This window comes from Acomys russatus, chromosome 17 (genome assembly GCF_903995435.1).
Source record: "Acomys russatus chromosome 17, mAcoRus1.1, whole genome shotgun sequence".
Lineage (NCBI taxonomy): Eukaryota > Metazoa > Chordata > Mammalia > Rodentia > Muridae > Acomys > Acomys russatus.
The window spans coordinates 28,557,837-28,574,048 of record NC_067153.1 but is presented as its reverse complement, the minus strand read 5'-3'; the positions used below and the strand labels follow the sequence as shown (position 1 = coordinate 28,574,048).

The 16,212-nt window shown below is 40.5% G+C and overlaps 1 protein-coding gene across 1 annotated transcript in view; it reads right to left on the bottom strand.

Moving 5' to 3' along the window:
• Positions 1 to 8,603: 8,603 nt before the first annotated feature.
• The window catches only part of Taf2 (TATA-box binding protein associated factor 2), a 68,167-nt gene continuing 60,558 nt past the window's right edge, over positions 8,604 to 16,212 (bottom strand). Inside the window, exons 25-26 of the mRNA XM_051159674.1 lie at positions 15,512 to 15,634; positions 8,604 to 9,223 (exon numbers count right to left, since the gene is read on the bottom strand). Coding sequence (XP_051015631.1) covers positions 8,964 to 9,223; positions 15,512 to 15,634 — 383 coding nt within the window. The 3' untranslated portion in view covers positions 8,604 to 8,963. The remainder of the gene's footprint in view (positions 9,224 to 15,511; positions 15,635 to 16,212) is intronic.

The following is a 16,212-nucleotide window of genomic DNA, read 5'->3' as shown; positions in this document are numbered from 1 at the left end:
TGTGCACACAGACGCATAATTAGGATATGCATAATTAATGAATGAGCATAGGAAAACTGAAGGCTACACATAAACAATATTGTTGTTTCTACACTAGCTAGAAATTATCCAAAAACCAAAAAAGTCTCATTTATAATAATTACAAAAGTAAAATGCTCAGTATTAAATTTATCCAAGGAGATAAAAGACCTACATATAGTAAACTATAAACCACTGAAGAAAGAAAACAAAGACACAAATAAATGGTTGTTTCATGTTTATAGATATGAATAATAGCTCAAATGTTCATGTTACTAAAATTAATGTACAAATTTAGTACAGTGCCCATCAAAATTGTAAATCACTTTTTTAAAAAGTACCCCCTTCTCCTGACTGGTGCAGTGGTGCATACCTGTAATCCCAGCACTCAGGGAGGCAGACGTAGGCAGATCTCTGTGAGTTCAAGGCCAGCCTGGTCTACAAAGTGAGTCCAGGACAGACAGAGCTGTTACACAGAGAAACCCTGTCACGAAAAGAACAAAAAAACAAAATAAAAAGCAACAACAAAAAGAAAACCCCAATCCTTATGAAATCCTTATGGAAATTTCATATGGAACCAACCTCAAAAGAAACCTACCAGTCACGGCTATCATGAGAAAACACACACACACACACACTCACTCACTCACTCACACAGGACTGAGGCATCACATTGCCCTTTACCTATACTGGAAAGTGTAAATAATTAGTACATAACATTGACAGATAAACCAATGGAACAGAACAGAAATAAACGCATGCGTGTGTGCTCAACAGATTGCCAATATAGATGCCAAGAACGCAGAATGGCAGTCTCTTCATCTACATGCAGAAGAATGAAAGAGGACCATTATCTCACACCATATATAAGATTCAACTCAAAGACTTACACAGAAGATCAGAAACTGAAAGTACTGTCAGGAAGCAGAGTAGACAAACACATATGGCCCTGGTGTGGGCAATGATCTAATGTTTAACTACAAGGGTACAAGAAACAGAAGAAAGAAAAAAAAAAAAAAGCAAAACAAATAAACTCAAACCTAAAGACAGATGGGACTATATAAAACTAAAATGTCTCTTCACAGAAAAGAAAATTCAAAGAAAACAGCCTATGGTCTAGGAGAAAATATTTTTAAACCAGGCATCCAGCTCAGGGGAAATATCTAAAATACATAAGGAGCTCAATCACTAATAGCAAGGGAAGAAACAAACAAACAAAAACAAAAACCCTACAACTTCAGAGCAGGCGATGGACCTAGGTAGACATTTGTCCATGTAATATATACAAATGGTCAACAGATATATGAAAAATTGGTGTCATTGGGCATTAAGGAAATGCCTAATCAAAATCAAAATCAAAATCACAGTAAGACATCTCACACTTTTAGATTAGATTGTTATTAAAAATACAAATATAGTGCTGGCAGGAATGTGGAGGAAAGAGGGGCCAGAGAAATGTCACAGTGGGATAAGTGCTCCCTGTCCATGCATGAGGGACCAAACCCAGGTGCCCAGGACTCGTGTGAAAAGGTAGAGGTAGCTAGAGGCACCTGCAACAGCACTGTTGATAGGTAGAGAGGCAGGTCTCAGGTCTCACTGAGCAGCCAGTCTAATGGCCATGTCCAGTGAGAGGTCCTGTTTTTAAAAAGTAAGGTGAACAGTCAATGTCAACGTCTGATCTCATGTGACCACACTGGCCAAAGTCCCTAAACACACAAACACATATATTCACTGCCCTCTCTGCTGAGGCATCTTACTGGCCCACAATAAAATGTTTGTAGGGAGGGCTGGAGAGATGGCTCAGAGGTTAAGAGCACTGGCTGCTCTTCCAAAGGTCCTGAGTTCAATTCCCAGGAACCACATGGTGGCTCACAACCATCTATAGTGAGATCCAGTGCCCTCTTCTGGTGTGCAAGTACACATGCAGCCAGAATATTGTATAAATAATAAATAAATAAATCTTTAAAAAAAAAGTTTTAGGGATCAAAATTCGTCCTGCTGACAAGATGTCCAGGGACAAAGACGGAACAAAGACCAAGAAAATGGTCAACCAAAGACTGGCCCTACTTGAAGCCTACCTCATGGAAGAGAACCAACCCCTGACACTGTTAATGTTACTCTGCTATGTTTATAGATGGGACCCTAGCTTAACTCTCTGAGCGGCTTCACCCAGCAGCTGATGGGAACAGAAGCAGAGACCCACAGCCAAACATTAGACAGAGCTCAGGGAGTCCTATGGAAGAGCTGGGGGAAGGATTGAGGGAGCTGGAGGGGTCAAGGACTTCACAAGAAGACCTACAGAGTCAACTAACCTGGGCCCATGGGGACTCACAGAGACTGAATCACCAACCAAAGAGCATGTGTGGACTGGTCCTAGGCCCCCTGCCCGTATGTAGCAGATGCACCACCGTTTGATATTCCTGTAGATCCCCCAGCAACTGGAGTGGGGGCCCTCTCTGATGCTGATGCCTGCCTTTGGATCCCGTTCAGTGGTAGAGGATGCTCATAGTCCTGAAGTGACTTAATGTGCCATGGCAGGTTGGTACCCATGGTAGGACTTTCCCCCTTCTCTGAGGAGGAGAGGGGACAATGAGGGGAGGAGAATGTGTGCGTGTGTTGGGGGGGGGGGTGGAGTGACTGGAAGAAGAGGAGAGCTGCAATCAGTATGTAAGTGAATAAATTAATAAAAAGTTTTAGAGTTCACTTACTCTTTGCTCTATTTAGGTTTCTGCTGCTGTGGTAAACATTCTGATCAAAGGCAACTTGGAGAGGAACGGTTTACTTCAGCTCACAGTCCACCTTCAAGGGAAGTCAAGGCAGGAACCTGGAGGCAGGAACTGAAGTACAGACCACACAGGAACATTGTATACCGCCTTGCTTTCCCATGGGCTGGTCAGCCTGCTTTTTTATATAACCCAGGGGTAGGACTGCCTACAATGGGCTAGGCTCTCCCATATCAGTCAATAAAATGTCCCCAGGCTTGCACACAGACCAATATGATGGAGAAATTTTCTCAATCAATATTCCCTCTTTCCAGGGAACTCAAGTTCGTGTCAAGTTGATAAAACCTAGCCACAGACTCTTCAACTATTTTTATTTCTTCTTTAAAAGTTCTTTTCATTTTTTCCCCTCAGTTTCTAAACTTTAAGTCAACATCATTGCTATCTTTGATTTCTCTTCAAATACTCTTCTGCTAAGTATTTTCCACAAGGTTCTGAGGTAAGGAATATAAATTGTTGTCTCCTCAAGGAGTAAATAATTGGACTGGCAAAATGGCTCTGTGGCTAAAGGTCCCTGCCACCAAGTCATTGATCCCCAGGACCCACATGGTAAGAGAGAAACTATAAACCAATCTCTAACCACCACAGGTACACACACACACACACACACACACACACACACCTTAACAAGAATTTCTATATAGCCTTTCTCTAGTTTGCTCTATTGTTAGCATCTTATATTTCAACAGTACACTTATCAAATCTAAGAAATAAAATTACTTAGCCCATGCAGACAGCTACAGCAAACATAATGAGCTGCGTAACTTATAAACAACAAAACTAAGCTACTGTCCATGTAAGAGACTGGAAGATTCAAGATCGAGGTGCCAGGCAGGTTTTGTGTCTGACAAGGGCTTACTTCCTGACTGATGGGTGGGGCCTTTTTTCTGTGTCCCCATAGTCAAAGAAGCAAGCTAGCTTCCCGGGGTCCCTTAGAAAGGGCTAACCCCATGGGGATTCAACTCATATGCCCTAGTCACATCTCAAAGTTCCTACTGTTTAAAGACATCATCATCTGGAGTGAGCAGGGCTAATCTGTTTGTTTGGGGGTTTTGTTTTGTTGTTTTTTCTTTCTTTCTTTCTTTTTAATGTATACATTGTGTCTGCATGTACACCTGAACGCCAGAAGAGGGCACCAGATCTCATGGTTGTGAGCCACCATTGTGGTTTCTGGGAATTGAACTCAGGACCTCTGGAAAAACAGCCACTGCTCTTAACCTCTGAGCCATCTCTCCAACCCAAGCGGGTTTTAATATACAAATTTTCAGGGGACACTAACACTGAGATCATAGCAGCAATACCAGTACATGGAAAAAATTCCTGAACATACTTGAATTTCATCTGTTTTCCCACCTTTTCCTCTTGCAGGACTCACACCAGAAACATACTGTATTGCTCTTACTCTCCTGTGATCTCAGTTCCCACCCTCACCCCCAATCCCCGCTTTCCCCCTTGTTCCCTACAACTGTAGCAGCTTTCCAGATTAACCTGCATCTGCTTAGGTTTCTGTGTTCCTCATAATTCAACAACATAGACCAAGAACACATATTCCCAGACAGAAGCGCCTTTCTCTAGATGTTTTGCCTGTGTGTATGCGAGCAGTGGCTGGGGAGCACAGAACTGGAGTTGCGGACAGGTGTGAGCTACCATGTGGGTGCTGGAAACCAAACCCAGGTCCTCTGAGCAGTTTCTCCAGCCACATGAAAGGCACTTGAACAACACAGCAGCGTATCACTGCTGTTTACCATGGTTGGGTGGTAGCCGCCAGCGTTCTGTATGGTAAAGTCACTGTTTTTCGTTTTCCATATTTTAGTGTTTGGAAGCAAGTCACTAAGGCTAGGCTAAACTAAAAGTAAATGGTGCCAGCAGTTGAGAACTGTGAAAAAAAAAATCGGTGTGAGTGTACATTTGATCTGAAGGAATTTCACTGGCCTGTAATACAAATTGAAGACAGAAGAGCAGAGCAGACGGTCATGGGTAGCTAATAGCTGCCTAGTTTTCCCAGCAAGGACTTCGGTGCATTTGGATTAGAGCTGTCCTTTTAAATAATCTGTGAGATTTTGATGACAGTAACTAGCCTTTCTGCTCTTTTTAAGAATCATCCAAATAAGAACAAGAAGCAAAACTGTAAATGCCAATTTCCCAGAAACAAAGAAAAATGTGAAACTCCAACCCACAACACACAAGGAAGGGCTGCCAACTAAGCAGAAGGTAAATGGCGCACACACAGTTGAGTGGATGCCCAGCCTAGCTGCTCTTGTTCAGCAAGAGAGTGAAATCACACAAAAGGAGGAAATAGAAAAGTGCATGTATAAAAAGCCATAAAGTTAGCATTATTAAATAGAATAATGCCTTTGAAAGTTACAAATGAGCAATCAGTACAGTAGCCAGGCACAAAATTAGCATAAAGAACAATCACACAATGGAACAGAGATGATTTGCATAATTAAATGAGTTTCATTAGGCTCTCTTCTGCTTTGTTGTCTAAACTGTCCTCAAACTCACTCTGCAGCCAAGACTGTCCTTGAGCTCTGATCTTCTGCCCCACTTCCAAGGTTACAGGCATGCACAACCACTGGAAGACTGTAAATTATAAACTAGCCTATCATGAATGCTAAAAGAAATAACTGCAGTACTAGTAAAAGCCACAGCCCTGAAAAGAATAACCACCTTAAGATATTAAAAACCACTGCTGAATGTCAGCCACAAAAACAATTGTGAGGAGAGGCTACAGGTGGGAGGCACAGGCAGGCAGATCTATGTGACTTATGGACCAGTCAAGGCATCAATTCTCAACCTGTGGGTTGCAATCTCTGTGTGGGATGGGAGGCAGGGGAAGGGGGTCGTCCGACCTTTCACATGGGTCACCTGAAACCACAGGAAAACACGGATATTTGCATTATGATTCGTAGCAGTAGCAAAATTAGCTATGAAGTAGCAATAAAAACAAATGTATGTGGGGGGAGGGGGAAAGTCACTACAACGTGAGGAACTGTATCAAATGGCTGCAGCATAGAAAGGTTGAGAGCCACTGCTTATAGGGAGACTCTGCCTAAAATTTTAAAAAATTAGAAAATTGATATGTAAGAGATAAAATTATAGGGACAGAAAATTAATCAGCAGAGGCTAAAGGGTAAAGGGACAGAAATTAGTGGCAATTTGGGGTGAAGGGTATTTTGAGCGTGGTGGGGCTGTGATCGTGGGATGTCATCTAAATATTTGTTAATGCTAAGGAGCATAAACTACAACAAAGTAACCTTACATATGTAAGTTACAAGCTAAAAAGAAAAAGAAATATCTTTTGCACTAACTCTAAAAAGGAGTAAAAGATCAGCTCTAGCATATGAAAACCTACCACAGCAGACAGATCCACAGTCTAAAACCAGACCAGAATCTACAAAGAAGTTTAGCATGAAACATTGGAAATCCAAGGAGATGTAGTTTGGAATACACGGTGTTGAGTAGCATCCTGGAAGCCAAGAGCACCTTTCATCAAAAGAAGTTTAAGGTGAGCCCTCTCTGGATGAAAGAGAAGTTGGAACATTTAAACAGTATTTTACACAACAAAGTATCTTCCGGGGCTGGAGAGATGGCTCAGAGGTTAGGAGCACTGTCTGCTCTTCCAGAGGGCCTGAGTTCAATGCCCAGCAACCACATGGTGGCTCACAACCATCTATAATGTGATACAATGCCCTCTTCTGGCCTGCAGATACACAAAAGTAATAAATAAATTTTTTTAAAAAAGAGAGAGAAGTCTTCTAGAATCACGGAGTAATAAACCTTCTTACTATGACATAAAGGTTTTGAAGCCATCAGTAAATATAAAAACAAACAACTCCTGCAAGTGTGTATCATCTGCTTTCATGCGTTTAAAACGCAACTGTGTGTATATATGTATGTAAATGTGTGTGACGAGCTCCAAGGAATAAAATGATGTTAACAAGGCCTCTGGGGAAGGACCGAGATGCACTAAGGTCTGTGTTGACTATGTATGATCGACAATTTTCAAATCCAGAGATAATGGGGTTTTGTTTTGTTTTGTTTTGTTTTGTTTTGTTTTGTTTTGTTTTGTTTTTCCAGAGCTGAGGCCCGAACCCACGGCCTTGTGCTTGCTAGGGAAATGCTCTACCACTGAGCTAAATCTCCAACCCTGAGATAATGTTGTTTTTTGTCTACTTTGAATCAGCAACGTAAGTAATTTGGAGCTCACCATAAACATGTTCCTTCCAAGAACTGTGTGATGCTCCTGAGTACCTACCTGGCTTAGAACTGCACAGATGGATCCAAGTCCAAGTGCTGTACCTGATGTACAGAAGGGCTTTTATATAGCAGCTAGCTAGTGTGACTCTCTTCAGCCATGACAGAAATAATTCCTTTGAAATGCCAAGGTTCTAATTTCTATATACAGTGTTACTATACACCAAAATTTTCATTTTTTAAAACTAATTGGAATTGGCCAACATTCAGTTAATTTAAATCTGTAAAAAGGCATCCTTTAGGCCATTTTACAGGTGATCACAGGCCTAAATGTGGTGATACCCACCTTTAATTCCAGCACTTGGCAGGCACAGATGACCTGTGAGTTCAAGCCTAGCCTGATCTACACAGTGAGTTCCAAGTCAGAAAGAACAGCACAGTGAGACCCCCCCACTCAAACAAACACCACCTGACTGCACTTCCTTTGTACTCTCAGTCCAGATCAAGTGCTCTGCTTTCTAATTCCTGCACACAACCTTGCTTTGAAGATACTGTTTCTTCTGCACAAACCGTAACCTCATCTCGGTCTACTGAAATTACTCTGATACTGGGGACAGTTCAAATCCCACTCATTTCAAAGCTCTGGAAATGTGAACTGGCATATTATCTACACACGCTCAGGAGGGTTACAAAGATAATAAAGTGATACGAAGGCAGAATGTTCAACTTAAAAAGTTATTTATTAAACAATTTAAATACAACTAAGAGTATATTTAAAAGTCCAGCATTATTAGATCCCATTTGAAATATTTATTTTGAGATCAAGAATTTAGTCAAACATTTGTGACAAGGGAAATGATAAAAACTGAATAGATATTTAACATAGAACCTGGTAAATTCAGAACAAGAAACAAAGCCAAAACAAAACAAACCACAGAACTGTTAAAATATGAAACCAAAACACCAGACTTGTGTCTTAAACTGCAGCTGGTAGACTCCAGCGTGGGCCAGACTCTCTGTGTCCAAGCTAGTAAACAACAAAGAAACATGCCTTTTCAAAACACCGTGGTTGCTCTATAGAGTAACTTTTGTTACTTGCTTTTGATATGGAGTCTCATGTATCTCAGGCTGGTCTTCAATGATCCTCCTGTCTCTACCTCCCAAGCGCTGGGATGGCTAGCATGCTCCACCAAGCCTGGCCTATGTCCAGGGTCATTTTAGAAAGAGCATGTGTTGGGTGTGTAAACTGTCCACATTCAGCAGAACATATTTGTTATATGAATACATTCGCTTGTACTCAGTGGAGACAAAACAAAACGTAATTTAGACATCTTGATTTGAGGATAATGGTGGCTCTGACGGTTCTGCTGCACCACAATAGCACAATCACCAAAGGTACTATCAAAAGACAGTTACTTTAAATTTTTTAAAATATAATTTTGTTCAAAATGTTTTTATACTTTAGGGTAAAAGGAAATATAAGATTCTTTGCCCGTAAACGATGGTGCTTAGTTTCTATGGCTAACACAAAAAGCAGCTGAGAGGGAGGGGTCCAACAGAAGAGCCTCTCTCCAGCAATTCCAAGTGGTGTCACCGAGCACTTCCTGGGAACACTGGGCACTACAGATCTGGCAGTTGCTTCTGCTGAAAATGTCCTTCTGCCCATGGCAGCCATTGAAGGCTCTCAAGCAGCTCACCTGACTTTGGCAGTCCACAGGAGGCCAGCAAGTGAATGGGTCTGCAGTGGAGATGAAGGCTTTTATAAAAAGAAGACACTCTGTGTTTTCAGGAAGAATCGAGGGAGGAAGCAGTTCATCCGGAACCAAAACATGCATTCCTATTTAGATCCCAATTGTAAACTAGCAGGAACCGAATGCAGAACTCCAGCGTCCCCTGGTCTCTCCATACTCCTCGCTGGTGTCTTTCTCTATAGTGGACCAGGCTTCAGGCCCTTGTCCTGGGCGGGGCTCAGTCCGAGAGTGACGGGGAGCGCACAGACCTCCCGCTGGCAGGGCTGGAGAAGGCAAAGGGCTCCTTGTCCTTGTCCTTGCCATCGTGTTTGTGCTTGTGCTTGTGTTTGTGCTTGTGCTTCTTCTTCTTCTTCTTGTGCTCGTGATGATGGTGGTGATGGTGCTCGCTGTGTCTGGAGGCCATAGACTCCTTAGCAAACACCGAGAGCGGAGTCGCTACCATGGGATGCACACTCATCTCCAAAGGCTGCTCTTTACCTTCAAGATGAAAACACCGAGTGAGGGTCTGCTGATAGTAAGTACAGCTATCCTCAGAGCAAGGTGATGACAGTCTCATAGGCCATCCAAATACAACAGCTAACTAGTTCAACAGAACTGCCAGCATCTTGGCTGGCAATTAACTATTGTAGGTCCATGTGGCCTACAAAAAAATTATAGCATATGCTAGTGTATTAGCAAACCATCCTTTGAATGTTAATTTTTAAAGGATTATGATCAAACAATGATTACCTGTGTGCTATATACTAAAACCTATAATGGCCAATGGAACTGTATAGTTCCTTTAAATACTGCTCTGCTCTGAACTAATATGGAGGAGGCTGGACTTTATTGGGTCACTTAGAGAATTATTAATATACAAATATACTATGCTAGTTACTTATAATGGTATCTTAGTGAAAATTAAATGCTCCTTTCACTCCCTTGATGACTTCTGGGAATATACAGGTAAAGGTAAACTCTTTTGGAAGACTCAGAACATACAATAAAGGCCCAGAAAAGTAGGGGAAGCTATGAAGGGAAATGTTCTCAAAGACAAAGAGTTGTGTCAGTAAAAGAGACAGGACTGAAACTCAGGAGACCATGTTCTAGATCACGCTGTCCAGTCAGCCTTTAGTAGGTACTGTATCTCGTCTACAAAGTGACTCAGTGTCCTCAAACGCTCCCTTCAGTTCTAATAACCTGTTGACAAGGACACTGTAATAGTCACAAAATGTGCTATTATGAGCTTAAATTCAACCTTAAATGAACTAAGTATGTTCCTTGTGCCAGAAGTGCAGAAAATCAGACTCATCTCTGACAAAACAGCCAGGTAACAAGGAAAAGGGACAATGATAAAGTCATATAAACAACTGTTCTCCCAGCTTGTCATCTGCCATCCTCCATCAACTCTACTTGGTCCTGTGCTGCACTTTCATCATCATTCAGAAACACTGGCCAAGGAGCTTGGGTTTCAGGAAAGCCAACAGCTATCCTGAAGCCATGCTTTCCAGCAGAGGCAAAAGCCAAATACAAGTTTGTGAGTTCGCTGTTTTCCAGGAACTATCTACAGCCACATTGAAAGTGAATCCATCTTCACCTGCAGGCCTTATAGCTCTCAATAGGATACCTTGACTAAAAATCTTGACTTTTGCTTGATTTTCTGAGAACACAGGAAGTTAACTAGCTTTAAGAATCTCAGTGACAGGATCTACGGCTCCTGTGATAAAACACCGGGTCCAGTTTGAGTCGGAATATATTTATAGGATGAGCCTGAAACATTAGATACAACAACAAAGAACAAAGAACTTGCCCAAGTGACTCAGGAGTCAGCCTTTAAAGATTTCCAAAGACAACAGCAACTTCAAAACTAATCCTGGATAATAAATGCTATAAACTGAAACTGAGCACCATTACAAATGCTGGTCAATGCATTCATTGTTTTGGAAATTATTAAGTGCACAGAGAATTAGGCATTTATCTAGGCTTTCTTACATGACTCATACCAGTGAGCAATAATAAAGAGGAATTTAGCTTTACAGAAATAATACATCTTATAAATAAAAATAGAAAAATTAATTATAATAACACTACTTTGTAATTCTGCATAAATTAATGCATCTAGACCCTGAACAACCACAATAATTAACCTCACAAAAAAACCAACCAGATATCAGGAGCTTCCTAATGGAGATACACACCACTTACAAGACTGAATCCAACTGTCAGTCTAGACAGGATTTTACTTTTACAGAAATTAAACTGAACTGTATTGTGTTAACTGTACCACATATAAACAGCAAAATATACACCTAAAAACCACATATAAAAATGATTTCTTTAACAGATTCATTGTAAGGTAGAGAGAGAAAAAGATATAGACCATAATACAAATGTAGAAAGGTGAATGAGAGAGGAATGCAGAGTGGACTTTCTGTGGGCAGATTTAAACAAATGCATTCTAAAAATAAAAACAGAGCCACAGAGATGGCGCAGCATGGCTCAGCAGCAGTCACTTTTAAGCCAGCAAAGCCCTGTCAGCGACTTGAGATATCTTTTTAATTTTAAGTAGCAGATATAGTAGAGAAAGGAGATACATATAATTCAAATACTGTAATTTGTTCATTTATGTTATACAAAAGATATTCTGAATTGTTCTGCCCAATATAAAATCTTTCCAAAGACCAAATTTAAACAAACAAACAAATACACAGGCAAAGAAGCTTAAGATATGTGAAACAAACAAACTTACTTAACAGAAGCCTAACTTGGAAGCTCCACAGGCCATCTGATAAGAATGCCTGAGCAACAGTGAACAATCTGCTAATTTTATTGACTTCAGTTACATTAGGTAGGTATATACTCATATTTAAGAGAAAGCCTGTAGTTTGTTAGAAAAGACATGAATTTTGTCCTTTGGTTCTTTAAATTAAATAAATAATTTTTTAAAAAGATATTAGAATACATTATTGTAATTTAAAGATTAAAAACAAAAACAAAAAAAATCCAGTCTGTTTTTCATCTTGAGTTCCAAAAGAAAGATCTCTGGGGAAAGCATCCAAGCTTTGTAAAACAAACTGTTTTAATTCAAAGTAAGATTTCAAGTACTAGACTTGTGCTTTCTGAATTATGCAAGAAGGCATTACATAACCCAGCAGCCCTGAGCAGCTGCAGGGCTCTAGCCTTCCCCTCCAAACCACTGGGGAACTCCATCTGTTTCACAGTCACTCCTCCTCTTTGTCCCTGACAGCACTACATAAACCTGCAGACAGTCCTGTTGCCTCCACCTTGTGGTAGAGAGGGAAAGGCTGTGCGAAGCTCAAGCCTGTCACTCATGGAACCACACAGCCCTTCCTGTCTATGGTTACCTCAGCAAAGGAACGCAACGGAACTGAAGGGAACCACTCTCACACCTCTCCTTTGTTATCCCTTGAGACCTACTGCCTTCACAAAATCACACTCTAAAATATCTTTACCCTCATACACAGGAAGACAGAAAGAGCATATGTGTGTGTGTGTGTGTGTGTGTGTGTGTGTGTGTGTGTAAGAGGTATTAAAAGTACATCCTCACTGTCCTCTACTAACAGAATATGCATCCCCCCTCACCTTGCCTAAAGCGGTGTGTCTTGCTTTGCTTGTGCCCCTCCTAGATGAGCTCTGTACCACATTTATGTCCTTGAACACCATCTGGCCCCCTGGCTCTAAGTCATTAAAACATATGAGACATCACTTCACCTTGTGAGAAGAGCAAGAAGGGACACACATTCAACAGCCCTGACCCTGAGGAAAAACATAAAAGAGTAAAGGAGCACTGCTAAAAGGAGTTTTATTTAAATATTTTAAGAAAAGCTGCAAGTCAACTAGATTTTTATGTGCAGTCTCTCCATTTTTAGTCAACTAGAGGAAAAAAAAAAAATTTAAGCCAGTTTTAGCTAGTATGAATGAGAGACCTCAGGTGGACATGACTCTACAAAACCTCCATGAGTTTTTTAATCTAGATCCACAGACAGAGGGAGGACACGGCTGTTCTTTCTCTCAGGGACCAAACTTGGGCACAGACAGATCTTGCTCCCACATATCCCCAGCTCTGGTGGGAGGCAAAAGAGAGGAACTCCCCTTTGCTACCAACTTATTTGATATTTCTTGGTTTAGACTAACACTGAATTTCTGACAAATCAAAAGATGGCCTGAGCGATGCTCCTACAGAAATACCGTTACACTAGGCAGGAGTGATACTTCTCTTTGGGACCAGCAGAATGGCTCAACAGTTGAAGATGCTTACCACCAAGCTGACGACCTGTTCGATCCCAGAACTCACTTGGTGAAAGGAGAGAACTGACTCCTGCAAACTGTCCTCTACATGTGCAATGTGACATAAGCGCATATACACAGACATAAATAAAGAAATATACAAATGAGAAAGGAAGTAGGTTGACACTTCTACTGCTTATTTGTAGTCTGTTGAGACCTTTTCTTGTGTTTAGACAAAATTACTTTTTTCAGTGTATCAATATGTTAGGAAAAAGCTATGTTTGAAATTAAACACACACACCCCTTTAGAATTCTATCCTTTGTAAAACAAAGGCCTTCTAAATTCTATGTCTAATTGTTGCTCAATAGTCATAAGGAACTAACAGCACCACCATAGTTAGTGGATGTTATAAAGGAACACGATATAAACATTAAAAATTACAACCTAAGGGTCAGAAGGCCAGCTCAGTGGGCAGGGTGCTTTATCATGCCTAGCAACTGGAGTTTCATGCCTGGACGGAAAGAGAGAACCAACTCCCTCAAGTTGTCTCTAACCCACCACACAGGCTACAGGACAGCGAGTCCACACAAACATACTTACAAATGCAACATAATTTTTAAAAAACATATTAAAGCTTACCATATTAGTCCATTTAGCTGTGTATTCTGTGCCCTACCATGGTTAACAGCTAAATCTCAACTTTCCAGGCTTCCCTTACTCCCACCTGTAGGTCTGTTTTTAGCTTTCCATGATCTTCCCAGACGATGACACTGGGTAATACCATGAAGAAGCAACTAAATAAAGCTGAAAACTTGTTTTTCAAAGTAATACTACAGCAATAATACAAAACCACACAGGAAGATATTAAAAATTTGTTTTTTACAGTTCATGTTCCACATCATTAAGACAATTTAAACAAATGTATTCAAACTCTTTTTGGAACAGCAATTGACTTGACTCTAGAAAATGCAGAACTGACTTTTACACAGGTAAGGAGAAGGTCAAAGAATCACTTCCAAAGTAATGTTAAGAAGTCTGAAACAGCATAAGCTGTAACTTCAGATGAGTAAAAACTCTCCATATGTAGTGAAAGTTTAATAGGTATAACAATTTTGTAAAATTAGGCCAAACAAAGTCAAGAGCATACACAAGTTAGGAGTATAGTTTAGAAGACATCTAGAGCTTGTCGAGGCTTTGGGTTCTATCTCCAGCAACACACAACACAGACACAGATGTGCACACAACTACACACATGGGAAGAAGTGAGGGAAAAGGACAAGAAGAAAGGTGAGAGAAGTGAGGAAGAGGGAAGTGGGAGGAGGAGCAAAAGAACCCATCTCCCAGACCCTCCATTCGTGGAGATAGAAGCCAAAGCCCCAGCTGGACTCGTGAACGCACTGAGCGTGTCTATTACAGGGAAATGTGTGCACTTCACAAAAGCTTTCGGCAGACAACTGTCTATGGTCTTAGCACTCATGTATTCTGAGCTGCTGCTTTTGGCTGAAGCCTGCTATAAATCACAGCTATTCCCTGAGCTCCTTCTTCAATCAATAAACACTACTCTTTCATTTATATCATACAAAGGCATACATTACTCAAGCAAAAACCCACCCGCTGAAACATAAGCAGAAGGCTGTAGGTGTTTAAGGTCTACTAACGACTTTTGGAAAACCCAGTCTTTAGAAGCACCTTGTTTGTGTGGCTTTCTTTCCTACTCCTTTTCCTTCAATATTTGAAACCTTAATCTTTTGTTTCCTGGTAGTTCATAGCATCTCACAGTCACTATTTATTTGGGTTCCAATCTTTGCTTTATTACAACAGAGGAGCATAAGAAGCAGAAGATCATGTACAATGGGTAACTAAGTACTAAGGACAACCCAGCTGAGCTTCCTTTCCTAAGCAAGCCTAGTTAGCATGGACTAATTTAAACGTGTGTGTGTGTGTGTGTGTGTGTGTGTGTAGCTCAGAGGACAACTTCAGTTCTCTCCTTCCATCATGGTTCTAGGCATCAAACTCAGGTTGTCAGGCTTGGCAGGGCCCACCTTTACCTCAGAGCCGTCTTGTCAGCCCTGTATAGGATACTTTAAATACAAGTTGTCTCTGTCTTTCATGAGTGAAACAGCAATCCTGAGCACTGGGTGAGATACAAGTGGTTCCTCTGTGATTGTATGAAAGCACAGGGACGTAGACTAAGGACATAAACCATAGAACTAAGGTTTGTATTGAGGTGAACATTTGTCAGCAAGGCAAGAGCAGATAGTTAAGTTATTACAATGGGTACACAACAGCATAATGAAGGAGGATTTCTTTCTCGTCATTTTTTGTTATTTATAAAGGTTCTATAACACAAACACAAATTTTGAAACAGATAAACACTAATCTGGAATAATCTTTAAATTTACATAATATAAACCCAATATATTGCAAGAAGACTAAGTTCTCTATCTTTCCAGTATGTTTTAATTAATACATTAACTCTGACTTTTAGGTTTTCTTGAGACAAAACAAACAAACAAACAAAAAACAACTAGCTGTACCTGCTCCCTTTCGAGATAGTTCCATAGTCCACTGGGGTTTGGTGGTTGGTGTGATGTCACAGACTAACGAATGCTGGGGCACTAAGGAAGATCTGGAGCTGGATGGCCGATACTTAGAAAGCCCTAAAAGATCAAAAAAGGAAAGTATATTTCTTTGTTTCCGAAAAGCAGAAAAAGCTCGACAGGTTTCACATGTTAGCTTTAGAACCAGAAGTAGTTCAACTCTAGCAAAACTCTAATCACAGAAAGAGTACAATATTAAGGCTACTAAAGATCACAGTAATTTAATCCTTTGTCCTATTGCCTCAATCTGAGAAAATTCACACTTGAGAGTCAATAAACTTGAACGACTTGCCAAACACATAAATTAGACCCTGTACTCTGCTTCTGGAGCAACTTCCTATATTTTATTATTTATTTGGCTTTTGCATATAGTTTGTAAAATTTCCTAAAAACATTTCAATTATACATCAAAACAACTATGGAATTACAAAAGCATTTAAAGCAAGAAGTAGTATTAATGGTGTAACATAAAATAGGATTATAATAGAACCCAGAGGGCAGATTCTAGTCCCAAACTTACACACAAACGTGCTAACAGTAACACAATAGTTCCCCATTTCCTCTCCAAGTCATTAGTGTGTGTCAGCAGGATTTAGCTTATCTACGTGCTCCTGTGTTCTTTACAGCTTGCTGTTACT